The sequence below is a fragment of the Sesamum indicum genome, linkage group LG6 (genome assembly GCF_026168435.1).
Source record: "Sesamum indicum cultivar Baizhima isolate 11 linkage group LG6, ASM2616843v1, whole genome shotgun sequence".
Lineage (NCBI taxonomy): Eukaryota > Viridiplantae > Streptophyta > Magnoliopsida > Lamiales > Pedaliaceae > Sesamum > Sesamum indicum.
Window position 1 is genome coordinate 19,850,351 of NC_142662.1, and position 26,205 is coordinate 19,876,555.

At 33.9% G+C, this 26,205-nt stretch overlaps 3 protein-coding genes across 4 annotated transcripts; 1 reads left to right on the plus strand and 2 right to left on the minus strand.

Annotated features, from left to right (window-relative positions):
* Positions 1 to 581: 581 nt before the first annotated feature.
* Positions 582 to 5,023, minus strand: LOC105164051 (endoglucanase 20). The gene is made up of 8 exons (XM_011082601.3): positions 4,731 to 5,023; positions 4,138 to 4,350; positions 3,469 to 3,669; positions 3,297 to 3,374; positions 2,090 to 2,242; positions 1,896 to 2,004; positions 1,581 to 1,747; positions 582 to 1,060 (listed from the first exon to the last, which is right to left on the minus strand). Exons 1-8 carry the CDS (start codon positions 4,974 to 4,976, stop codon positions 683 to 685), a joined length of 1,545 nt encoding a protein of 514 aa, XP_011080903.1. The 5' UTR covers positions 4,977 to 5,023; the 3' UTR covers positions 582 to 682.
* A 6,340-nt stretch (positions 5,024 to 11,363) lies between these two features.
* Positions 11,364 to 13,348, plus strand: WRKY56 (WRKY DNA-binding protein 56). The gene is made up of 2 exons (XM_011082838.3): positions 11,364 to 11,918; positions 13,171 to 13,348. The coding sequence occupies exons 1-2, from the start codon at positions 11,533 to 11,535 to the stop codon at positions 13,346 to 13,348; spliced, it is 564 nt and encodes a 187-aa protein (XP_011081140.1). The 5' UTR covers positions 11,364 to 11,532.
* A 359-nt stretch (positions 13,349 to 13,707) lies between these two features.
* On the minus strand, positions 13,708 to 25,351 carry LOC105164050 (Transducin/WD40 repeat-like superfamily protein). Of its 2 annotated transcripts, XM_020694476.2 has the most exons (9): positions 25,022 to 25,347; positions 21,181 to 23,931; positions 20,989 to 21,092; positions 20,579 to 20,648; positions 18,930 to 19,727; positions 18,037 to 18,239; positions 16,999 to 17,122; positions 15,863 to 16,069; positions 13,708 to 14,244 (listed from the first exon to the last, which is right to left on the minus strand). In XM_020694476.2, the coding sequence occupies exons 1-9, from the start codon at positions 25,175 to 25,177 to the stop codon at positions 14,101 to 14,103; spliced, it is 4,557 nt and encodes a 1,518-aa protein (XP_020550135.1). In that variant the 5' UTR covers positions 25,178 to 25,347; the 3' UTR covers positions 13,708 to 14,100. The 2 variants fall into 2 exon arrangements, 1 of the variants encoding a protein (XP_020550135.1); XR_002287228.2 differs by lacking the exons at positions 13,708 to 14,244; positions 15,863 to 16,069 and having other exon boundaries at positions 18,037 to 18,247; positions 25,022 to 25,351.
* Between the last annotated feature and the right edge of the window lie 854 nt (positions 25,352 to 26,205).

A 26,205-nucleotide genomic window follows, 5' to 3' on the forward strand; every position in this document is an offset into this window, starting at 1 on the left:
GAATTGCTTTAATTTTAAAAATATAGAAAGATAATTTAATATTTTTTTTTTCATAAAAGGTATTTTACATATTATCCATATATATATATCACAGGGTTAGCTTGCGATTTTTCCCCATGAATGTCACTTTTCATAATATTCAACTCAATATTTGATGTGATAGTGATTAAATGCATTCAAAATATATAAAAAAAGGTATATAATTACAGATGATAATAATGGAAGGGACAAATTCAAATTAAACTACCAAATAGCCATAAAAGCTCACCATGTTAAGTTAGTCATGTGTGTCACGGACATTTTCTTGGCTATTTTTGTTCTTAATATGTCAATTTTTTTTTAAATTATAGGATAAAATTATTAAAAACGAATTCATATAGAACTAAAATTTATGTCCCACCATACTTATAGAACTAAAATTATGATTTTTCCTTACCTCTCTATTATAACCCTTATTTTTTAATTTTCTGGAAATTGAATTTGAAAATCGAATGATTATATACCATTGAGAGTTTTCTAATATATTTGATGCATTTTCGCGCTATAAATTAACTCTGTAAAACAAAATTGATAGAGGAATCTCTTGAAAATATTTCACTGTACCATCAATATCTAAAATTATTCCGATAACATTAGCGGAAACTAAAAAAAGACAAGCAATCTACGGATCAATATATAGTTGTCAATAATCGACCACACTTGGCCTATTAGCATGCAAGTGTAAACACTCTTGTTTGGTTTGGGCAAGCAAAGCAGCCAGGGATCCGACAAAAGCCGCATTCATATACGTTGTTGGCTCCAAATGCGAGAAATCTGATCTCGAATCAGTGAAATGGTCGTTGGAATCGGGGCCCCCAACAATTGCACCCACATGAGTGTTGGGGTTTGGTTTAGGGGAAGTATACCAAGTCGAGTAGGCATCTTTGCAGCCTATTTCGCCAGGACTGGTGTGGATTGAGGGCAGGGAAGCGCCTCTGTGGTGTAACTGTGTCGGAAATTTGGTGCCGAAGCCAACCATGTAAGACATGTTCATGGGATTGCTTCCAAGAATGTAGTCTACCTGCGAAGCACAAAGAAGCAAAGTGATGTGAAAGGATAGAGAGAAATTAGGAAGAACATAGAGCTAGCCACTTATAATTGGTGTATTGTGGACTGGTCATAGCCTGCATTAATGCTTGATTCGGTGGATACTAGGATTAGCGTATCCAGTGTGGGGAAATTGCATTTTTCGTCTTATATTGTAGGGTCTGTATACTTTTTGTTCCATTGATTGCGGGATTCTCAGTAATGACCCCATAAACAACAAATTTTTTGCTTTTAGTCATTTGGTTAGATTTGTTAGAATTTTGACGGAAAATATACGTGCTAAGCACGTGCAGTGTACTGATAAAATGACTAAAAATGAAAAGTTTTGTAACTTCTAAAACGTCCAAATCCTGTAATTGATGGGACAAAAGATTCACTAACTTTAAAATATGAGATGAAAAAAGTTATTTCTCCTACTTAGTATAATCCACAACTTGGCTATAATGGGACACTTACAATTTGTCAGAAGTTATAATTAGTGTAAGAAAATTCACCTGTGATCTGGCAAAGGCTGTAATGTTGGTGGTGGAAAAGTTCACAGATCCACACTGAACACCCCCGACACGAGCTGCGGCTAGAAACTTGGAGTAGATAAGAAGTACCATGGAAGCACTAGTAACATACTGTAGGTTACTGCTGTCTCTAGTATACAGCAGCCCACCTGCACCAAAATCAATTACATCTCAATCTTGTTCCTCCATGAAAATTCTTTGGTTGGCAACAAACATAGCAAAGTGTGGTGGAGTCAAGAGTTAGACTCTTTGCTCCGAATTCATAGTACGGATTAACGGCAATCGTGTGAGGTTCACCAGGGGTTGTCTTAATCTGGACAGAGCTGCTTCCCGGCATCAACGCGCAGACAAATGAATCCGCATCATTCTTATACCTCAACAGGTCTGTCTTCCCTGCAAGACATTCCTGGTAATAGTTTTATCTAATATCAGTGCTATCCAAATAGTCATGCATATGGGGGAGTGTTTAATTTAGTCATATTACTACTTGCCTTGGCTAGTAAAGTTTGAGCTCCAGCAAATTTGCTGTCCCAACTAAACTCGGAAGCAGGCTGACTCCAATCCTGATTGGTGGAGACATAGTTTAGGTAGTTGCTATCTCCACTTGCCTTGTACAGCCATGCAGCTGCCCACAGCAATTCATCCTTTGTACAAATTTTCAGACCATAAACACAAAACCAAATTTTATAAACATTCGTTATTCAAATTCCAATACATATTACAACCTTATTACGAAGTTATGGGTTTAAATTTCACTGGTAGCTACGTGTTTTTACGAGAAAAAATATGATTTTTATTATAATTAATTGATATAGTTAAAAGTAACTATAGTACAATATTAATTACTAGTCGTTAAGTCTGTGCATGATGTCAACTTATTAGCTAGAATTAAAAATTATGGTAAATATTTTGGCTATAGGTAAAAATATAGTGAATATTAATTATCCGTGGTCAAAATTTAAATTTTTGCATTAATTTTATTTAACTATAATAGATAGTATTGATTGTCATTGTTCTTAAATATATAGTATATGGAATAATCTATTCTTTTGTAGTGTTAATTGTCTACATACTATAATAATAGTAATTTGTGAATAGTTGATTATTATCTAAAGAATGATATATTAATGCTCATGATATAATTAAAATTTAGCGTAAAATACAATTACCTCTGATGAGATTTGGCATAATTACAAATACCTTATCTTTGTTTGAAAAATTACAAATAACCGCATGATTTTAACATCCAATAACAATTAGCCCATTCCTTTAAATTTCCATCCAAATTTTGTGGTCAACTGAATTAAATTCCCTTTTGAATTATAAATTATAATTATATATATATATTTTTTAATTTTTTAAAATATTTTTATTAACTTATATTCCCTATATATTATGTATTTTACTCACTCTCAATTTTTTTTATATTTTAAAAAAATTGAGCCAGGGTAAAATAGTAATATCACTTCACGGTCTAAGGATTATATAATTATTTTTTATTTGAGGGGGATATTTATAATTTTTCAAACAACGAGTAGTATTTATAATTATGTCAAATTTAAGTAAAACCAGTTGTTATCTACTTTAAAATTTATGATATAATCGTGTATGATACACCTAAAAATTCTTATAATCAACGCTTTCCGTTGACAGGATTAGTTCCTACGAACTAAATCGTCATTTGAGTAATTAATTTACCTTATACCCTGAGTAGGAGCAGTAGAAAGGGCAAGATCCCTGATAAGATCCTCTATACTTGTCCGCAAACTGAAACAACTGTACCAATATTATACAAACTCCAGTCAGTATTTATTAGTTAAAGTAAATATCAGTTAATTAATCAGGTGGTGGGGCTGTATGATCTAGTCACCGATTCTGAGTGGCGCAACAGCTGCGCGGAATAATTGGGATCAGTCTCTTTGAAGACAACAGATGCAGCGGCGAGCGCGGCGGCAGCCTCAGCAGCCACCTCAGTCCCCGGCGAAGTAGAAGTGATCTTGTAAAGCGTCCGGGCCGTGTCCATGTCTTCCGGCCGCTCCCAGCATCCGTGATCTCCATCCGCATCACCCACCTATCAAGGTTACATATATGTGATTGGTGACGGACGGTTAGTAATAAATAAAAAAGTTCTCTATAAGAAAAATTTAGACACGAAAATTGTATTTTTTATCCCACGTGTTAGTTTATTTTTTAATTTAGTCTTATTTATAATAATTTTCTCATATTAATTTAATCTCATTTGTAATAATTTTCTCATATTAATTACATGTCATAAGTTGAAAATTTTATTAGTTTTAATCCTCGTTGCATTTTTGGTCTAGTAATTAATGGAGCCGTCAACCGTCTCACCTACATTTCCAGACATTTTCTATTAATTATTGGATACAAAAAATGCACGTGAGGACAACAATTAAAAAAAACCTTTAAGATGTGATATGTAATGTGAGAATGAGACTAAATTAGAAAAAATCCCAACATATGGTACAAAAAAATACAATTTCTCGGTATATGTGGTGTCATGATATATAATGGGGATTACCTGAGTGTAGAGTGTGGTAGAAGAATTATGAGCTTGGAGTAAGAAATCCGTTCCCCATCTGATTGCGCTCTGGAGGTTCTGGAGCTGCCTGCCGGAATCTATCTCATATCCGTATTCAGCGGCAGCCCAACTCAACAAGCTCACTGAAAATGCCATTGGCCACCCAAACTTCACATTGTCCCCTGCATCATAGTAACCTCCACTCAAACTCACCTGAAACCATATATATGCTAACAAAATTAGTCAGGCACACACACTTTAGCCCGACTCTACTAATCACACAGTAAGTGCAGTTACGATATTTTGCTATCTAAGCACTAGTCATAGAAACGCGAAGGTAGGAACGGCATCTCCACAGTCGGGTTTCTAGAAAAGATTTCATATTTTGGTAAGAATTCGAACCCATGTCGTTAATTTCAGAGGAAATATTTGACCTTAACCATTAAATCAAAACGTCTAATGGTGATTACTTGGATTAATAAACCAAACCCAATTCAAGATACGATATTGATTAGCTAGAAGAAGTTCCCTCCAAACTAAAGAAATCAAAACCCTCTATATATATGTTTCTAGTGGAAAGTTATTGATCATACATTTTCAAGAGAGCCGTCCGAGAGTGCGGAGTCAGCCCTCCACTCGACTCTTTGAGTTGCCGGCAGTTTCCCGGATCGTTGGCCTTCGAAGAACAAAATGCCTTTGCTTAAAGCATCTTCGTAACCAGCATCCGAAGAGCACAAGTGGTGCCGATCATCGTCCTTGATGGACTTTGCAGTACCATTCCTCATGCACAAAAACATAATAACAATCCAATAAGTAGTCAAATGTAGGAAATTAGCCATGCTTTCCACAATTGAATTGGATGCTCAATTCTTCACTCCTTGGGCTATATATAGATGCAAGAGCAAAATGAGATTGTAAATCTCTTTAATATGAAAATTACGTTGACTGCGAAAATACAGTATTATTTTTTTTAATCAAATTGTTGCATCACATAAATGTTGACGAAACAAGTGTAAATACAAATGCATTAAAGAATAAATAAAGTGAAAAGGTTTGTGAATCTAAAAGTAAAAAAGGGAATTTAAGAGTAAATGATACTAGAATATGATTATAATAATAGCATATTCAATTTAAAATTTGTTAGAAATATTAGATTACAAATTTTTCATATTTCAATAATCGAATTGCCAATTTGGTACAACTATACAAAACAATATGAAAACATAGTAAAGATTAAATATTTTTAATTATTGTGAGAAAAATATGTGGGCATTTATTTAATCACTTTGATAAAAAAAATTAATTATGTGAAAGTAATTTTGATACAATGATTTCAAATTATTGATTTTAACCATGCATTCATTTTTTGGGGGGGAGGGGGGAGGGATGGTTGGCATAATAAACTATATGGTTACATTTTTAAACGAAAATAATTTAACATAAAGCTCATTTAGATACTAAAATAAAAGTAATAATCCAATTAACAGTCTATAACTTCAATTTTTTAATTCTGTCCAAATGTTTATTTTGAGATTTGGATTCCTTCTTCAATATAAAAAAATACTTTAATTGACAGGTAAGAGAGTCATCTAATTCTAATTTATTCTTTCAATTTAAATAATTAAGTGTACAATATTATATATATTAGTCATGGGGCGTTGAGCGGGTATCATTTTCAAAATTCTAAGAATCCATCATCTGGGCATGCAAATCGAAGAATTTGGGTTAAATGCCCCTTCAAATGTAATATATAATAGATAATAGATAACTTATATGTCTGAGACTCTAATTAAAATAAAAAATTAAGAAATGTTAAGTACTAAAATAATATAAAATTTAAATTTTGCAGACCATTTATGACATTTCCTTTTGACATATCACAATGTGAAGTCCCGTAAGTATGATGGAGTGGCGTAATTTTAGTCGTATACGAATCTATTTTGCTAATTTTATTTTGTAAAGATTTGAAATTTGCTAAAATTACAAAAAGAATGCACACAACTAGCTTAATTCATTATATATTTTCAGTTATTTTTGTTTTCAATATATAAAGACTTTAAAATTACAAGACATGTTATCAAAATTATCATATTTTATATTTACAGGACTAAAATTAATTAATATTTTTATCCAAACATAGATAAAGAGTGTTTTTCTTGAAAAATCATTACGTGCATGAGATGATGATAGTGTTGATGCATGCATGATGATAGAGAGATAGCGTGAGGGATTCAAATGGTATGGGAGTATTGACGGTTAAAATAACAAGTGCTCAATTTAGATTCTTGGGAAATAGTAAAATAATAGAGGCATGCACCCCATACTCCTCAACGTCATTGTATCACATATTCCCATGCTTTTGTGTATTGTTGGAATACACACTTTGAGATACTACCATACGCATTTTCACCCTCATGATTTATATAGGGTTGTGCGTCGACTCGGTATTACGGGTTCGTTCAGTTCTCATCCACTACTCAATTTTGACTTAAAATTTGTGGGTACTCATTTTTTTTGTTTTATAAAAAATCAAATCAATATATTAATATATTAAAAAATAAAGTATATTTTGTCATTCGAACTATACTTATTTTTACATATATATTGCTATCGAAACTTTTTTTTGTGTCAATTTATCATCTCAACTTTGCGAAATTTGCACTTTGCCACATATGACATCTTTTTGTTGATTTTTCTGTCAGAAAAACATCACATGCTATGCATATGTAAAAAATATCACATCACATTACTTTTAAATAACACATGTGCTTTGCATGTAATTTTTTTTATAAAAAACTTGATTGAAAAATAATTATAAATAACAAAATATAAAATTTTTTGTTTAAGATTTAGATTTTAAAACAAAATCCCTCATCTTTTATTTTTATTTTTATTTGAAAGAACTAAATTAAAATCAATCTATGTGGATTCGTCTCTACTCACTATTTTCACAAGTTTTAGTAGAAAAATAATTTTAGTGGATTCAACACCTATTAAATAAGATAAAATTCAAGCTCATGACCTTATAATTATGGAGTCTCAATTTTATCAATTAAACTACGCGTCGGCCAAAGAAGTTACAAGAAGTGCTGAAATTAAACTAGCGGCCATAATTGGGTTAGGTAGGTGACTGGGCCGGTAATATTTGATCCAGGTAGCGGGCTGGTTTGCGCCTTATTCTTCTGACCACCTGCATACTTTGATTGGGCCTATCATCGAACACCCTCTATTTTTAACTTACATATATGTTTTTGTTGTCTTTGAATTTATTGTTGAATTTTAATTTTAAGTTTATAAATTATGAATCTTTCAATATAATTTTTTAAATATTTAATATATTAAAAATATGTAAAAATTATTTTATTTTATCATGAATAAACTAAATTAATAAATAATAAAATATGAAAATAAATTAAATAAAACTAAACAATAGAAATTAAATTAATCATTATAATTTTAAAATATAATAAAATTAAATATTAAACACTAACGTCCAGATTTGGTAAATTTATCTCACCTCTTCTTGTTGGGAATGAAAAACAAGGAGAAAGAAAATATTTGTTTTCCTTAAAAAAGGTCGGATACCTAATTGGGTAGAAATCCGCTGCCCGAATCCTCACCCGACTTTTAAAAATTGAATATCAATTTCATTTTAAAAATAATAATTGAAAAAAATAAAAACCAACCCAATAGAATTGGGTTGGAATCCAAATTACGCGACCTGAACACCCACCCCTACTCGTGAGGATTTAAGTTACAAGTGTTTCTACTGCTCTAGGACATCAGTATACATTCTTTATTTTAAATTATTATTTTACTTTATATATATGTCATGTAGATAATTTCAGGTGATATATATACAGTAAAGAATTTTATATATAAGTATATATAAATTAAATGAATGAATTTTTTTTGTCCATATTAAATTTGGTCGATTTCAACTAATCAGACATAAAAAATGCTACACTTATAATGTAATTGATCATTCTTTTTAAATTATACACTAATCATATAATAAATATATTTTATAGTACGTTTGTTGTATAAATTCAGATTTGGCCAAATGATGACTTTGCTTGACTATTTGATCTTGATGGACTAAAGAGACTGCTAAAAGTGGAGGACTATCGTTCCTATGCATACATGAAGTCTGACGTTAGAAATTGGTGATGAGAATTTATCAATCAGTCTAGGAAAAGGACCAAAATATCCTCCATAATGCAAAATACTCAAGCGGGACTAAAATACGTGTGTTTTGGACCCGGATCATGTTTCGTTACAATGACATGACTTGGTGATCATTTATCATTCTATTATTTCAGAGCTTGAGATCATGCCACGTGGATCCATATTCATATGGACATCTGGCCCTATAAATTGCCGCCAACTATTTTAGGTCACAATACTTCATTTATTACTTTTACACCCAATTTTATAAAAAAAAATTTGATCTCAACGAACTGATTTAAGTATTAAAGAATCTTTATTGGGAACTGTATAAAGAGACTAATGAACATTTTCTTTTTGAAATAATCAAACACCCAATCTAAATTATTCTCAATTCCTGACTCGAATCAATTAGGTTGGCAGGGACTAATGGATTACTTGAGAGCTATTGATGTTGAGTACTTTACGCGTTGTTTGGATAATTTAAAATTACTTCCGCAAATGTTAAACTATTCAACACTCATTTTGAGACATTTTCCTATTTCATTATTATAGAAACCAAAACCACATATTATGCATATATCCTTGTCATGTCGGACACTGTTGGTTCTTGTTCCACATTTCTAACACACCAAGTAATATTCGAATTATAAACCATAAAGCCTTATCTCCCTTACAATTTTTTTTTTTCATAACAAAATCAAGTCCAAAATGGACAAGACGTCCCATGAGGGCTCCGATCATGATGTGTAAGTACACACCTCATCATTTGGTGCCCTCTTTGTTGATAGTTTCGACTCTCATCCTCGTCAGCAAACGAGAGGAATTGTGCGGCTTATAAACTCCAAAACTTCTTATTTGTTGTGAGGCATTTTCTAGAGATAAAAATATATGGATCCCATAAGAGAGGACAGGACCTCGTACAGAACTCTTTGAGACGCTTGAATCTAAATCAACTCATCACTGTTCTTTATTTTTAGTTAGATCTTAAATTTATTAATATTTATTTTTTTAGTAAGACAGTATCTTAAAATAATATTTAATTATATAAATTAACATATAACTTTCTCATAAATATAATTTTACACAAAAGTAATAGTATGGCGTCATTTAATTTTAAGAAATAATAATGTAGAAAAAGCTACAAGAGCAGGATGGAAAGAGCATTGCATGTACATATTTCAAATTATTATTAAGTCAACTAAATTCAAGAACAAGCCAGCTTCCATCTGCTTAATTACAAGTTTAATTATGAGATTTCATTTTAAATGACATGGAGAGTTACGTGCGCAGGATAAAGTTTAATTATGATTAAGACTGATTGATATTATTTTTTAACGTTAATAACATCTCAAAATAACACTAATAACATATGTTTGATGGCTTAGCTTAATAACCGCAACGAAAAGACTCATAATCTAAATGGATCATCGATGAAGCCTAACTTAGTTGGCAAAATTGAGGCCCCACAACTTTAGAGGTCATAGGTTCGAACCCCGCTATATGCGTGGGATGTTGTTTCTATTGCATAGTAGGTATTGTCTATTGTAATAGTAAGTGTTGGTTAGATTTAGTTTATTTGATATTATTGATCAAGATATGATTGTTGTAATAGTTTTTGTTAGATATTGATACTCGACAGAAATGACTATAATTGGTTTATCTCAATTGATATACTTGTCGTATAATTGATATACAATTTAGAAAAATCGACCCATCATATAATAAATATATTATAATTATTATGTGATTAGTTCGGATGGAACAAATATGATCCAAATAAGAAATTTGCGAGAAACAAGTGGAACAAAAGACAAACTAGTTCAACAGGACACGCTAACTACAACATATATATATATATATATATACCAGTGAAATTGTTTGGGTTGACTTAGTCCTCGCAACAATGGATTATTAAAAGGTAAGTATTTAGGTTACCAACCCACAGCAGAATTGAAGTGGGTTAATTAGGAGTCATGTTGGACTATTTACAGTGTAAAACAACTTGCTAATATTATGACACTCGTCCAACATAGTATGTTTTAATGACATGTCTTATATATGTAGAATACATGTCCTCGTTAGTTTTGACATAACCAAAATTGATAAATTGAGCTAATTATTTTTAATATAGAAAATAGCAGATAAATATGTTATTCAAATGTATTTGTATGTATGTGCATGTATATATATAATGTATAAATATTTATATGTAACAACAATTGTATTGAATTTGTGTCGTATCAAGTTTATATATGTAAAGCTTTAAGATCATATAAGAGGGTTGATGCAAAATCAGTGCAGGAAGATCAAGAAAATTGGTGACCTAATTATAGAGTCAGGGACTGAAACCCTGATTAATAGTACTGGTAACAATAACAGTTCTAAGATGGCGAAATCCTTGAAAGATGGTTAAGTTTCGATCCGTATTAAGAATATTAGCGCCGTACAAAAAAGAAACGAAGGATTTATTTGGATAATTTTAAACTCAAAATATTACAAGTCCTTTAAACTCTAAATTTGAGCTGTTTTTTGTCGAATAGTAATGAATTTTAAATTTTCTATATGCACAGAGTCATTTGAAATTCTTTATCTAAATCATTCTTTTCAAGTCTAAATCCACCAATCCGAATATAACCTAAATGGAAAAATATACTTCCTTACAATATATATATATTAATTCATATATCAAACAACTGTGGATTAAATTAAGCATAAAATACGTGGGATCGATATTAATTAAACATGTGTTATAAATTTCTTACCATTTAAGCTATATATGATGGTTAATGAGAAGGTTTAAACACAATCCCAACAATCACATAATTTTCCAAACAACCCCTAACAGCAAAAAGCTTTGGTCTATAGGTGAAGATAAGTACTAATGTAGGGTAGTTGTCTAAACCCTTGTACTTTTTACCCCATCTCAGCCAATTACCCTCACAATCTATTCTGGCAGGGGGTTGAACAGATCAAATTAATTAGGTGAATTGTTGTTGGCTTTCTCAAAGTTTACAAGCCAAAAGCTATAGCCCAAGTATGATCATATCCCTATATTCAAAGGGAAGCTTTTCATATCTCTGCAGCTTAACTTAATCTAAGTTTTGTGCATCAAAACCTATACATATATATATATATATACATGTATAAATTGCTTCCCACCTAACACTCTATAAATCTAAATTTGATCCATAAACCTAGGTAAACATTAATTGTAATCCTGTGTGCATGGAAGGCGAAAACTACCCCTATTTCTTTGATGCGTCTTCTTCGTTTTCATTGAATAATAATACGCCTCTCGATGTTGTGGATCATTCCATGCAAAACCCTGATCATCATCTTCATGATCATCAGTTCCCTTGTTCTGATCAGATTGATTTGGCTGGCTTTTTGGGCGCTGGTTCGTTGGAGCAGAACCCGGTTCCACCGTTGCCTGGAGGGAGTATCGGGGACGTCGAGAATGTCTGCAGAAACAAGGGTAAGGTTGGTAAGAAGAAGAAGTATGTTCCACCGAGGGTGGCTTTCCATACAAGGAGCGCTGAAGACATTCTTGATGATGGATACAAATGGCGGAAATATGGACAGAAGTCTGTCAAGAATAGCGTCCATCCCAGGTATGTAAATGTTTTTGATTCATTGGATCAAATGTTTGTGTAGTAATTGTATGATTAATTCATTTTTTATTAGTACTATGTGTTAATTGAGTAAACTGATCATCTATAGAGAAAATAAGGTAATTGATACTTCATATATATCATAAATAGAAAGAAAAGTTATAGATGGATGCAGATAGGTAGATACGGTGCTGAAAAAACAATCAAGCTACTCAATATTCGATTCGAGATTGATTGATAGAAGCTCGTTGGAGCTTGATTCGTTAATTTACTAACTCAAACTTGAACTTCTATTTTTGTTTTGATAAATTTTCAAGCTTGATTTGGAATCGATTCGATTACCAAATATAATAAAAAAAATACATTTGAAAACATCAAATTCTCAAATTCGAGTTGCGTCTGATTTAACTAAAACTCAATAATAATTCAGACAAGTTTAAACAATGATATATTCAGATTGATTCGACTAATTCACCGCCCGAGATGTATAGATAGATAGGTATAGTACTAGAAATTTTCATGGATGTAACATCAAAACATACTAATAATCATAAATGATGGAAGAGGTTGCACTTTGCAGTTTATTATTCATTTGACTCTTGATTTTAATGCATGTTATTGCTAGTTCAAAGAAAATTATTTTAGAGTTTAGAAGTACCAAGGTTTATGAAATTGTCTTATAGTCATTTGAAACCTAATTAAAATTTTACGAAGCTTAAAGTTGTACGAGGATCAAAGACAAGACAATTAATGAAATAATCCATGAAAAGTAGATTATATAGTTCCAAAAAAAATTATTCAACCACCTTTTACTGTCACTAACACCACCGATTATTGATAACTGGAATTTTTTAGAGAAAATTAGTGGAATAATTTTTTTTAATTGAAAAATATTTTCTCGCAATATGAAAATGTGTTTTCATGCTACATGAGATTTGTCTTAATTACAACTAGAGGATAACTGGGAGGTAGTTGCAATTTTTTAAATAACTAAAGGATAATTATAATTACAACAAATCTCAAGAAAACCAATATAATTTACCCTTTTTTTTAAGTAATATTCCCTAAGATTTACAACTTTTATCAAATTCATGGAGCATTTACTGCTGAATATCACACGTAATGATTAGTTTCATGAGAGAAGAATTAAAAATCTCAGATGCAAGTCCAAGTTCCAAGTAATTAATCTAATATTTGCTCCTCTGATGAACATTTCTATTTGACATATATTCCCTTCTGTGTCGCCATTAAGGAGTTATTACCGCTGCACACATCATACATGCAATGTGAAGAAGCAAATCCAGAGGCTCTCGAAGGACACCAGCATTGTTGTGACAACATATGAAGGAATTCACAACCATCCTTGTGAGAAACTAATGGAAACTTTGAGCCCACTTCTCAGGCAGCTTCAGTTTCTATCAAGATTCTGAAAAACATTGGTCGGTCAGGCCTGGCGATGTTCTGTACAAGACTAACCTGCTACTTGGTTGATGCCCAAGAACTGTACACAGATGTGAAAATAAAAAAATGAATGTTATCTGTAATTACACAAAAATGTAAAATTTCTACTGTCCTTGCCAATTATGTAAAGTTTGTTCTTACCATGAACTCTCATTGTAGATTTAGGAGTAATAAGAGGATCTAACGATGGCCTACGACCCTGTTGGCCCTGGAAATCCTTAAGAGATAATGAATTGCATTGTCCCACAAAATACATAGTCATAAGCTAGTGTCTGGTTGACATTGAAATGTACTTTGAATGAGTCTTAAATCATCAGTGACAACCGGATCAGCAAGTACTTCATCTATCTGCATATATTATCATCGTAGTACAGTAATATTACACCGTTAAACCTTCATAAAAGAAGGTTTTATGTACCTGATCAGATCTTACCTATGCTTTTACCCAGACAAGCCAGCAGCTTAAGAAAAAGGAAATGTGGTCTAATAAACAAACAAATGAGAAGGGGTTGGGTCAAGTGGAGGATTATACATCTCATGCGCTCTTGATAGCTAATTGTTAAAATACAAAGAATGACAGCCAAATTGGGAAATGTAAAGAAAAACATGCCCCAGTTTGGCTACCAAGATATACACACACACACACACATATATCTCCAAAATTACTTGTAGCTCGAGAACTGCAGAGTTGAATGATCTTCAGAAGATATTCGGGCGACGGTTACAGCTGGAAGGTACCTAACTCATGGGAATGTTGTAAGAGCTTTATTTTTCTTGCACCAACCCATTCAAGCCTATAGGAGAGATCAAGATTGTGGATCAAAAGTTTCAACCTGTCTGTTTCGCTCAAAGCTTTGTTGTACCGCTGCAACACAAATGAATGGAGAGAAGGTCGAAACAGGTTCTCCATAGTAGAATTTTGTCTTGTACTCATGCTCAAGTAGCACCATTCAATATAATTTATTCAAGTTAGAATGAACAAAACATAATAATTTTTCGTGGAATTTGTATAAAAAAGTCTTGAGCGGACCTTATACATATGCATTAAGATTTCAAATCAAGGAATTGCCTTGTTAATGAGCTCCCTATATCTTTCAAATGTGGATAATACAGACAATACATGAACATAAACTAAATCAATTCAAAGATAAAATTACAGTCCAGATTTCCAACAAATTAATGCATCCATCTAGAGGTGGCAATATGGGTGGAACCCCATGGTTCCAACCCAACTCACCTAGTTCTGGGTCGGGTTGGGTTTAAAATTTTCTAATATGGGTTCAATATGGTTTTGTTTAAATAAATTTGAATAGATTATGGGTCTTATATGGGTTCTAAATTTCTAATGGGTCTTAAATAGGTTCTTCATGTTTAATTTTCTATTAATTTACTAAAAGTAATTTTAGTAATATAATAGAATTAATGAAAGATATTATTATAAATTATAATAATGAGTTCACTATAAGTCCTACATGGGTTGGTGATGGGTCTTAAAGTCATTAGAATTGATTTAATTATACTATATATTACTAACTACTTTTACATTTCTAACTTTTCACACTTTTATGAGAAGCACAATTTTCAAATTTTATCTAGTAAATTATTATGTTTTAAATTAATGAGAAATAAATTAAAGGAAAGTGAAGAATTTTATATAATAGTCAAAACTTGCAATTCATATATGACCATTAAAATTCTTTTTTTTTTTTTTAATAAACTAACAGTATACAATTATATTATAAATCTAAATGAACATATCAAATATCAATATCTAATAATAATTTTGTAATGAACTAACATGTAATATTATTATTGTGATTGAAAATTGACAATTCAATGTTAGAATGAATCACGGATAAATTGATTGCACAACTATTCAACTCATCAATTGTTTCGAAAAATGCGGTATTTTTTAATACTTTACAAGCTTTTCGTTTTATATTTAACAAATGAATCTTTAGTGTCACCTGATTACTTTCCATAAATAATGAATAATACAAATATAATCATATTATATTACATTAAAGTTGTATTAAAAATATTGTCATCTTATTATTATTATCTAAAAATTCAAATTTTGTAAATATTCAATATAAAAAATGAGTATCATCGACCCAATCCGACCCGTTTCCAACCCGTTAATTTAAACGCATTTTAAACCCAATTCATTTGGCAGGATCCAAACCCGACCAACCCGCCCATTTGCCACCCCTACATCCATCCAATGCTCATTCATCCATATTCTTTGTTATTGTGTTGTTATCTTTCTATGGTGGATCCTGAAGCCATATTTCAGGCTGAGGTTTTGTTAAGAGGAAACATATAAACTGAACTAATAATTTCTTGTCCTTCCTTCTTCACACCTTATTCATTTACTAATTTGTGTAGCTTCCATCACTGTTCTCTCTCTTTCTGCACTGACTAATACAAGAATATGAAAGATCAATATGCATCGGAAAAGTGTCAAAGTTAGAAAAAGTTACCGGTGAATTGCCACGCCCATCGTCACGCAATACGCTAGCCATTATGCTAGACCTAGTAGAATTCGGTGAAAACCCCTCCCAGGGAGGCACGAATATCAGCTTGGTGCATTGGACAGGAACAAAATTTCTGCTAAGTTTCTCCCACCACACAGATCCCAGTGACCACCATCTAATCATCAACCCAGTCTCAGAAAAAGCAACCAGCCCCTGAGGAAAAAGAAGAAAGAAAGTGAGGGGGTGGGGGGAAATTCAAACATCATAAAGAAGCAGATACAGAAAACTTTTAGAAATCACTAATAACCGTCACGTCATAAGGAACGTATTCCCACGACATTCTATACTTTTACTCCATCTGCTGTGATGTGAAATGTAAAGACATCAACATCACAGTTAAGCTGAATTATGCGAATACAGTACCAACAGAAAACTAAAGTGGCAGGTCAAATAAACATAGAAAGACCACGCCTTGCATCATGTCTAAAAGAGTAGGTGCAAGTTTTGCTGGAGGAGAAAAAGTGAAACTGACAAAAAAGTTTCTAAAATTGTGAGGTGTGCATGTGAAGGTACCAGGGGCCTGCTATTTCCAATGGAAGCTAAAAAAAGTTTCAAGCAAGGACCACAACAAATGAACACTGTATAAAAGGTGATTGGATAACTAACTTAGTATTGAGTTTTCAGTCAAACTAATCAAATCACTTCTTAAAAAATATTAATCATCCCATGAAAACCTTAGACTGTAAATGTAAAGAAGAGGAAAAACAATATTTTAAATGAAAAAAATAAAAAGGTTCTTCAGACAATATCTTATAGATACCAACAGACAAGCATGCAAAGAGCAAGAGAATCTAAGAAATGTATTTAGGCAGTCAATATTTCTCCAAACCATAGTACCTTTTGGCAAAGGCCTAAGCGACATCTCTCTTACTTTCCAAATTTTTGAAAAATACAATTCTACGAAGAGGGCTGGTTGCTCACATCTGTTTCCTAGAGTTAACTCTATGGAATAGGATCATTGCTTGGAAAGCTTAACTCATGAATTCTCAACGCAAAGATGCGCAGACATGTGAAATACAACAACTTAAGGACTAACGGATAAAAACTCGTTTTATGAAGGTATGTGGAGTTATTAGATATACCTCTCCATCTGGTGAGAAGCTTAGAGCAGATATCGCAGTGGTAGTGGCCGTTTCCAAGGTTCCTCCAAGCAAACTTGGAAGTCCTGGAGGTCCACTGGCATCCAAGACCTTTATCTTGTTCATGCTACAATGAAGTTGGTGAACAAACTTGTGAGAACAAATTTAGAAGCAAACAAGATGCGTATAACCAGGTGCAAACAAGCAGAATAACAGAATGGTAATATTTCATTTTTTTCCAAGGTAAGGCCAATTCTATAACAAAAGAAATGTACATCAAGGTGGAAATATCCACAGCTTACACAAGGAAATCAACAGAGCTACTCTAGAAAATCCTTCAAGAGAACCTACAAGGATGCCAAGATTGATATGGGTATTTCATTCTCTACTCAACCATATATCAGTCATGCTTTGAGGAACTTTCTTTCACCAATTAAATTTGGCGACATTGACAATGACTCTTTGCCATTGGATTGTATAATTGTAAGATGAAAAGTTGTTGCCAGTCACCTCCTTGCCAAGTCATGTTTTTACTGAACAAAAAGGGCCAAACTCTAGCCCTTAGCCATACACCAAAAGGCTTATGCCTGTCAGAGAAATGAAATAACAGCACCACTATACGTGGATTGCACCTACAAGTAGATAAAGAATGCCTTTTTGTTGCTGAAAAAGTGACGAGAGCATGTGCTTGACATACAAGAAAAAAGAACGGCTTCTTAAAAGAGCTTTTGCAATTCAATTGACGCCATGTTAAACTGAAACTAGCCTTATTCCTTGGTCGCAGGTTATGGAACAAGGTTTTGCCAATAATGTTATCATATCGGTGGAAGTTGGTTCCCACATATGTCTAACAAATAATGTAGACATAGGTCAGGGTAGAGAGGAAAAAGATATATGTCATGAAACACAAATTTTCTGAATTCAAATGACTACCCTTCAATTGAGTTAAAAAATTTACTTGAAATGTAATCAAGACAAACTAATAATACTATAAAATTTAGATGAGTGCAGTTTGCAACTTCAATTAGCATAATTGATTACCTTTGCATGTCATACACCCGAATACTAGCATTATTAATCTCTCCAATCGCATCCCCCACTGCCAACCTCGTTGATGTATCATTTAGGGCTACCATAGGAAACACACGCACAACTTCTTTCAATGCCGTCATAGAACTTTGGAGACAACTTTTGCGCATGGTTGAGTTACCCGGATCCATTGTCTGTAATATAAAAATGACCACCTGCAAACCTGTCTAGATGTTAGGAGAGTAAAAATCACTGTGCCTCACTCGTTGGAGGCATAACCATGTACCACATCTTGAAAGTACTAAAGTAATTGATATTTTGGCAATGTAGGTTGCAAGAATTCAGATGAGACTTAAAAAGATACATTGACAGTGGTTACAACATGGTAAAAGAAATTTATATAATTAGAAGAAACACGGCACATCAAGATAAATTACAAATTATGACGCTTCCTCCCTAGCCTTTTATACCATCATCTTCTAAGGGACCCAGAAAACACGTATCTCCCAAACAGAATAATCAAGTCTGAAACACAATAAATGTTTTTATCAAGATGAAACATCTACAGAAGTTAATACTGAGAAATACAATACTTTGCTTTCTCCATGAAACCTCAGAGTGTGAAGGACTGATCCAACATATCATATATCAAAAATGAGTACAAGAACAACTTTGCCTCCCTTCTACTTCAGACTAAAGTTATTTAAGCAATCATAATCACTTAATAGAAACCAGCCTCTAATACAGTTATTTGAACTTTATTCTCCAGCATGCAGTATTAGCATAAAAATAAACAACTTCAACAAGTTTAATATGCATCACTCTTAGAAGAAAATTTGAAGAATATCCAGAAAAAATTATATCTTAGACATCATAACAGCAGCTTGTAAATTGTTCCTACACACCTTATCCAGATATGGAGCTAAGTTTCTTGGAGAACCGCGGACAACCCTGATCAAGGTCATGAGAGACACGACATGAACAGGTGAATCAGATGCAGTGGACCAGATTTGGCTTTCAATAACATGCAGAAATCCAGGTACGTCAGCCATTGCTAAGCTTGGAAGAAGAATCCCAACTAAAGTCTCCCGAATGCTAAGAGATGGGGCAGAATTTTGTGAAGATGCATTAGCTGATGTACTGCTTACGCACTCAACTTGAAAGAATACGTCCGCCATCAGGCGAGGTATTTCAGAACAAATGCAAGCCTTCCACGTACTCTCCATTCCTTCAGCTAAAATCTCTGCTGCTGCAGCACTATACTTTTCATTGATGGCCATGACCAATTTTACCAGTGGATGTACCGTCACCATGGCAAGGCTTGTTTTGACAAGGCTAGGATACCATACAGCCAATGCAGCAGCAACAATTATTTGAGAAGTCATTGCGTCCTGAGTTGTTGCCCCTACACAGGAAATCCAGTCTTGCTCTTCATATGATTCCAACCATGATGTTATTTCAGACTCTTCCTTGACAAAGTCCACTTCATTTTCCATTTTCGCATCAGATATCAGACATGCTGCAGTTGTATTATCATACTTTTTCTCTGATATTCCAGAAGGATGTATGTCACGATTTAGAAGCTGATTGGCTCTTGAATAGGACAGTGGAAGAGGAATAGCACGCGAAGCAGCACAGTGAAATAAAGAGCGAGCAGCCATTTTCACATGTTCAAACTCATTCTGCCAAAAGCTTACTAAGAGCTGTAGGAAGAGAAATAAGAGAATTACTGTAATGCTTATGCTGCAATGCAAAGCCACATCATAACAAATGAACAACCAACCCAAAACTTTTACTAGGTTGTTTGCTTTCAGATTGTACATCAAATTATATTCCATCTGAACTGATGGTGTATACTCAATTTTGCTTTTCTTTCTATGTTTACTTACTCTGGAAGAATGTAAGAACTAGGAACAGGGAAGGAACCAACATATAATGTTGATTGGAAGGAAATTTTGTGCAAAACTATATATACTGACAAAATAGGAACACAGGGACCCAGGGATGACTCGATCATGCTACCCTAGCTGGTCAATTTCTGGTCGGAGGAGGTGTTGAAGGATAAAGAGAGCAAAATGAATGAAGAGTATACATATTATTGGTGGATACTTGATCAAGAGAAAAAGTCATTAATCTTACTCTTCCTCAACAGAAGCCAGAAGAGAAATGTGTTTCAGTTTCCAAGTTGATATCGTCTCCTAATAGTTAGAAATCAAACCTAAAAGTAACCCTGCTTCTTTTTGCTGCATATATAAGCTTCTAGAAACTAAAAGTGTAGATTTCGGCAACTAATTCCAGCATTATAGTAAGTGTGAATGATCAAGGATGATTTTCTGTTGATCAGTTTAATTTTCTTCTTGGGATGAGTGTAGTCAATAATTAATTCAGATAACTTAGAACTCATAAATGTGGTGGATTTTCATTTCCAATGCCAAGTTCTACTAGGAGCAAAATGGAAAAGAAAGAAAGAGGACAAAACAGTAGTTTCCAGTCATCAAGTTAAGAAAATGTCAAGTAACAAAATCCATTCACTTAATGATTTTTTACATGTTACCTGGAGCTGAGGAGGTTTGATATCCGAAAATTTTTCCGCAAGTTTCCGGGTATAAAATGCTGCCAAAGCACTGAAGGGAAAAAACTCTACATCAGTACCCAGAAGTCCAGCTAACTCGCAGGTTTTCACATGCCAGAACAACATTATTGGACCATTTTCTCTTACATTAGTTTGCACGACGGTTTAATAATACATGCTATGATGCTTAAGTAGGTCTACATTTCATTACACAGTAACACCAAGTATTAAGGTGCTAATTTCCTAGGATGTGGGAGAATTTTATAACTAATCAACCTTAAATGAAATGCTGATATAGTATGAAAGTGTAAAACCATTTCACCAAGAACTCAAAACAAATTGAAGTTGTTATTCATTTTAACCATATTCGTATAGTTTAAAAAGTGCTCTACCTACTAGCTGATGAACAAGAATGAGATAAGCTGATCAGATGCTGGGCAAGGGACACCATTGTTAACGATCTCAAGGCAGAATACTCAGATGAAGATCTCCAGAGCTGTAATGTTAACACAATTAACACATTAATGCATCTAGATACAAGTTGAGTCAGGGACAGTAATAAAATTCTAAATTCATTAAAGTACCTCTAGAGTTAAATCAGAACCTGGAAATGTTAATGTCATTGAACCCCTATCCCCCAGTATTCCAGAAGATACAATAAATGAATCAGGTCGTTTGAGCTTCATTTCAGTTATTAGCAAGTTATCAAGCTCGTCATCTACATTCCACAAATGCAGAAATGACAAGCTGAACTGAAGTAGGCATCCTTCAAGCGACCGAACCCATTGGTGATGTTCCAATTTAACAGAGGGTCCATCCGAAGCACCACTGCTTTTTCCGTTCACATGACGAGGGCTAGGAATCTCCATTTCCAGTTCCTTTGAAGGAGCATTCGCCTTTTGATAAGCATCACCTTTAGGTGTGCTAGTTCCAGCTCCCTTCACATAAATTCTGCCTCCAATATGACTGATGTCTTCCGACAACTCATGCATAGAACAAAGAGACATCAAGGAAGTGAGATCAAAACACAAAGTGGAAACTCCAGGAAAAGGAGAAGAGCTTTTAATTGGATGCTTGTCACTTTGGAAGACCACTGATGTGAAACAACCTGAACGTGCACTGCTTCCTTTCATAGCATTTGATGTTTCATTTGGTTCACTGTTACGTGCTGTGGATATCTGTGAAGAAATTCCCTTCCCAGAAACTTTTGGATGAGATTGTGAAAGCTTCATTGGCTCAGTCACTGGAAAAACTAAAGAGGAAGCCGAAGTATTTCCATTCATTAAATTTCCGGACAAAAAGCTATCATTGATTCCTTTAACGAAATGATCAAACATTGAATGCGCAGCAGCTCCACGAAGAAGTCTCTCACGAGCACCTGTCTTTACATCCCAAATGTATAGAATATCAAGGGCATCACCTTTTTCTGAACGGTTTGGACACAGACATGCTATGTAACTTCTTACACCATCCCAAAGGACTTTTGCAGGAAAGTAAAGATGTCCCGGAAACAATCTTTCCACCCTCAAAGTCTGAAGTGAAGCAAGGGCGACACATGAGTCATCCCCAACAGTTAAAAAGCAATCACTCCATGGGTATTCGCTTTGACGTGGAGGAAGAATTATTTGTCGCACTGGTGCTACATGTTGGTGCAATACAGCAATGGGATTACCAGAGTCAAGATCCCACATGCGAACTGTGTAATCCATGCTACCTGACAGCAAAACATGATTTAAACTACACCCCGCAGACCTACTCACCATTTGATGTGAAGCTAAACAGAGCACTGCTCCCGTATGGCCTCTGAGACGGTGCTTTTGTCCATGTGAATCTGCTTCGTGAGGCAGATTTTCAATATGTGAATCAAATGCCATGAAAAACATGTGAAACCTAACAATCTCAATATCACCACTCAAGAAGCCATAAACAATGGCGTGAGGAGCTACATAGTTTTCGGATATAACCATTGACGAAGATACTAGTTGAGCTCCTGGGTAAGTAACATATCCGCGATTACTTGAGTATTTGCTATCTGTGTCACAGGGAGATAGCACAGTATTTCTCAATGGAGTCATCCCATCGAGCATAACTGTTCCTTCTTCGAGGGCATCATCATTTGTACCCTGAGTTGTAGAGGAAGAGGAATCCATAACCCATTGATCAAAAAGATTACCTTCCCCAAACATTTCACATTCCAAAGGAAGCTTCCCATAATTCTCGTTTTGCGGAGGTAAGAGCCAAATAGTAACATGCGGTCTCCAAAATTTTTGTTCCTCGACATAGAAGCAAACTGACTCAACACGAAGCAGATACTTATTTACAGGTATAAAAGAAAAGGATAGTCTCACATCAGAAGGATACGATACAGATGGGACGACAACTAGAGGCTCAAACTTGAATATATTGCTCGGGTATGATATCCTGTATATAACAGCTGCACCTCTGTTATTCCACGCTATAAATTCTTCCACAAAACCATCAATTGAGATATAAGTATCATCTCTTAGGAATACACCACCTATTACATATAATTTATCTTCAAAACACAGTTGATCATCTGAAAAAGGTATCTTGCCTAAAACAGTTCCACTGTCTGCTTGCCTAAATATGCAATATGTTCGATGCACAAGGGCCACAACACACCCACACTTTGAAAAAGACAGTACAGATCCATTCTCAATGGAATCATCTGCCCAGTCCATTACTTCTGCAAGTGAGGAATCCTTTGGTACGACAGGCACATTTTGCACCTTTGGATGAGTGTCTTTCATTATTGGCAAATATAGTACCTTACCAAATGAATCAATAATCATTACCAATTGCTTCTCCACGTCTTCTGAGGGCAAAACTACAGCCATGGACTTCAAAGGTCCAATAGTTATATACCCATGGAAAACTGTTTGAACTATTGTAAGGGTAAATGAGTCAATGATTATAACTGTACACTTCGAAGGATTTGGGTTTTGTAACTCTCTGTCCACCGAAGATTCAGTTCCTTCCACCGCATCAAGCAACCCATGTTCTTGGCTGACAAAAGAACAGGTAACACATACATATCTCCTATTGTCCGGCAATGGCTTAATCATAAACGGACTCCCTGCCCAAGGAGGAATTTTTCTTCTCCTTCTGCAGTGTCCACTTGATCTGCTCCAAACGCACAATACACCATCACTGCAAGCACTTATTAGCGATTCACAATTGACTGAATTAGGAACTGATGAGACATTACTCGAATTAGCCAACTTTCCATTTTCAGATTCCTGAACAGGAGAACAAATCCCTAGATCAGCTATTGGAGCAGCATGACCACACAGCAATGCAACTGGTCTCATTTCCTGATCAATGAACGAGCATTACAATAATGATAAGTTGCCTCTATAAGATTAAGAAATTAAAAACTTAGATTATTGTAGTACTAGGAAAATACTAAATGTATAAATATACTCAGGTAAGAAGTTCTCGGAGAGGGTTGCCTTTTGTTCCAGAACAAGACTTGCAATGAAATAGAAAAGTTTACTGTCTTTAAAGAATATACGACATATACTGCAAACTAATCTTTATAGAAACTAAACAGAGTAGAGAACAATGCGATGTATATCTAAGTTATACATGCAGTAGTAGAACTTTAAAGCCTTTTTTGGTCTACACACGAAATGAATTGGAATAAAGAGTCTGTGGATTCATGATATCAAGACATATCATCAAAAGATTGTTAGTCCAAATGATGGTCTGCAGGTTTATCATGGATGGTGAAGGGATAGAAATAATGAAACTTTCACTTCAGAAATTTGCACTTGCCCCTTTGAATTTTGGACCCATTGCCTGCAGAATTTCAATTTATTTTTTAATCTATCAGTAAACCCTCTAACTGTATCACTATGTCATCTGAGACCATTGTAGGACATTCCACCTAGATCCAATCACTTGATCAACAGCCAACAAGTGCTAAACCAGTCATATTTTTTCTAGACGAAGAACAAACCAAGTTGCTGCTACAGTGTCTCAGGGACTCAAATTTCATGGACTTGTACATATCATTAGCATTAACCAGAAGCCACAACACACTGGTAACCTGTACTTCTCCTCCCTCAACTAACATCCTTGTCCTAAAAAGGAGAAAGTCAAAGCATACTCACTAATATACATCTAATGATAAGCCTAACACACTCAAATCAACAGCAAAAAATTTTCAACATAGATCAAATGCAATCGGAGTAATAAAAAAACTTCGACTAGATTATCCACGCTAAAATTTCCAGACGCATAAAATGCAATGAATTAAGCCAATAACAAACAAAATAGGCACATTCATAAGACTAAATCAGAAGATATGCATATAAGAGTAAACAAGAGCTCAATTTGATAGCATTCTCCATCTGGAATTTGTGTCAAAATGGTACAGGCAATTACTGAAAGTTCCGTTACCGCTTCTTGCTGAGAGGAAACGAGGTTCCACCAGATGATGGAGCCATCGGATCCACCGGTGTAAAGAGTGGGCGGTTCGTGGAGTGCGGCGACAGCGGTGACTCGGTGAACCGGTGGTGATCCTGACCATATGCATGCCAGCGATTTACACTTCATCGGCTACTCAATCTCTGGACCGGTCGGTATTCCGTTTGGGATCAACAATTTGCTCGGGAGCTGCTGAGAGTGGTAACACTGGAGGCGCAGCTTACATCTTCAAACTCGCAATATTGAAAGGATTTCTCGTGTTGGCAATTTATGGGGAAATTTGTACTTTTGCTCCACAATATGGATTTTGTTGCATTTTCATAGTACAATTTACGCGTTAGCATATTTGGTTTCAGGGTAAATTGTAACCAACTCTATTCAAATTTTGCATAATTACGAATACATCTCATTATTTAAAAAGTTATTAATATTCTTGATTTTAATGATTGTCTAATAATTAGTTCAATCCGTTAGATTTCTATTTATTTTTTATGGTGAACTCATCAAAATATTTCTATGGATTAAAAATTATAAAAAAAAATTTTGGACTAAGTGGATAATTTTCTATAATTTTTAGGATTTTTTCATCCATCCTATTCAATTTTTTTATAAGTTTTAAATTTTTTAAAAAAATAAAAAAAATACAGTAAGGCAAAATTGACAAATTCATACCTCCATTCAATGATCACATAAATTCTTCAAACATCAAGAGGTATTTATAATTATTCAAATAAAGAGGGGGTATTCATAATTATGACAAATTTCAGAGGAGGTTATTGTCATTTACACTTTGGTTTTATAACATAAAAAGTTGTAGTATTTTTAGTTTTATAAAATAAAAAATCATGATATATTTGATCTTATCGGCTAAACAATTATAGCATTTTTTGTTATTATGTATACAAATCACCTCGTTTTTTGAAAAATTACATATACATCCCTAAAAATGACATTACATAAAGGATAAATTGCATAGAACTCATTTGTATTTTCAAAATTTAGCTAAAAACCCCCTATGTAAAAAAATAGACAAAAAACCGCCTGTATTTTTTAATATCTTGACATACTCTCCCCTTCCATTAAGTAAACTCCAACGGCATTGATTTTTCATTGAATTGGCCGTTATATCCTTCTTTACCTAATTTTTTTTTTTTTGC

Excerpts from the sequence above, each read along its gene's own strand:
- LOC105164051 (XM_011082601.3), bottom strand. The coding sequence starts at position 4,976 with ATGGCTAATTTCCTACATTTGACTACTTATTGGATTGTTATTATGTTT. Across the intron at positions 3,670-4,137 it reads CTACCACACTCTACACTCAG|GTGGGTGATGCGGATGGAGA; the intron begins GTAATCCCCATT and ends TAACCTTGATAG. Across the intron at positions 1,748-1,895 it reads CCAGATTAAGACAACCCCTG|GTGGGCTGCTGTATACTAGA; the intron begins GTGAACCTCACA and ends ATTTTGGTGCAG.
- WRKY56 (XM_011082838.3), top strand. The coding sequence starts at position 11,533 with ATGGAAGGCGAAAACTACCCCTATTTCTTTGATGCGTCTTCTTCGTTT. Across the intron at positions 11,919-13,170 it reads AAGAATAGCGTCCATCCCAG|GAGTTATTACCGCTGCACAC; the intron begins GTATGTAAATGT and ends GTCGCCATTAAG.
- LOC105164050 (XM_020694476.2), bottom strand. The coding sequence starts at position 25,177 with ATGAAGTGTAAATCGCTGGCATGCATATGGTCAGGATCACCACCGGTT. Across the intron at positions 19,728-20,578 it reads TCAAACCTCCTCAGCTCCAG|CTCTTAGTAAGCTTTTGGCA; the intron begins GTAACATGTAAA and ends CTCTTCCTACAG. Across the intron at positions 16,070-16,998 it reads GCTTCTCACCAGATGGAGAG|GGGCTGGTTGCTTTTTCTGA; the intron begins GTATATCTAATA and ends CTTTTTCCTCAG.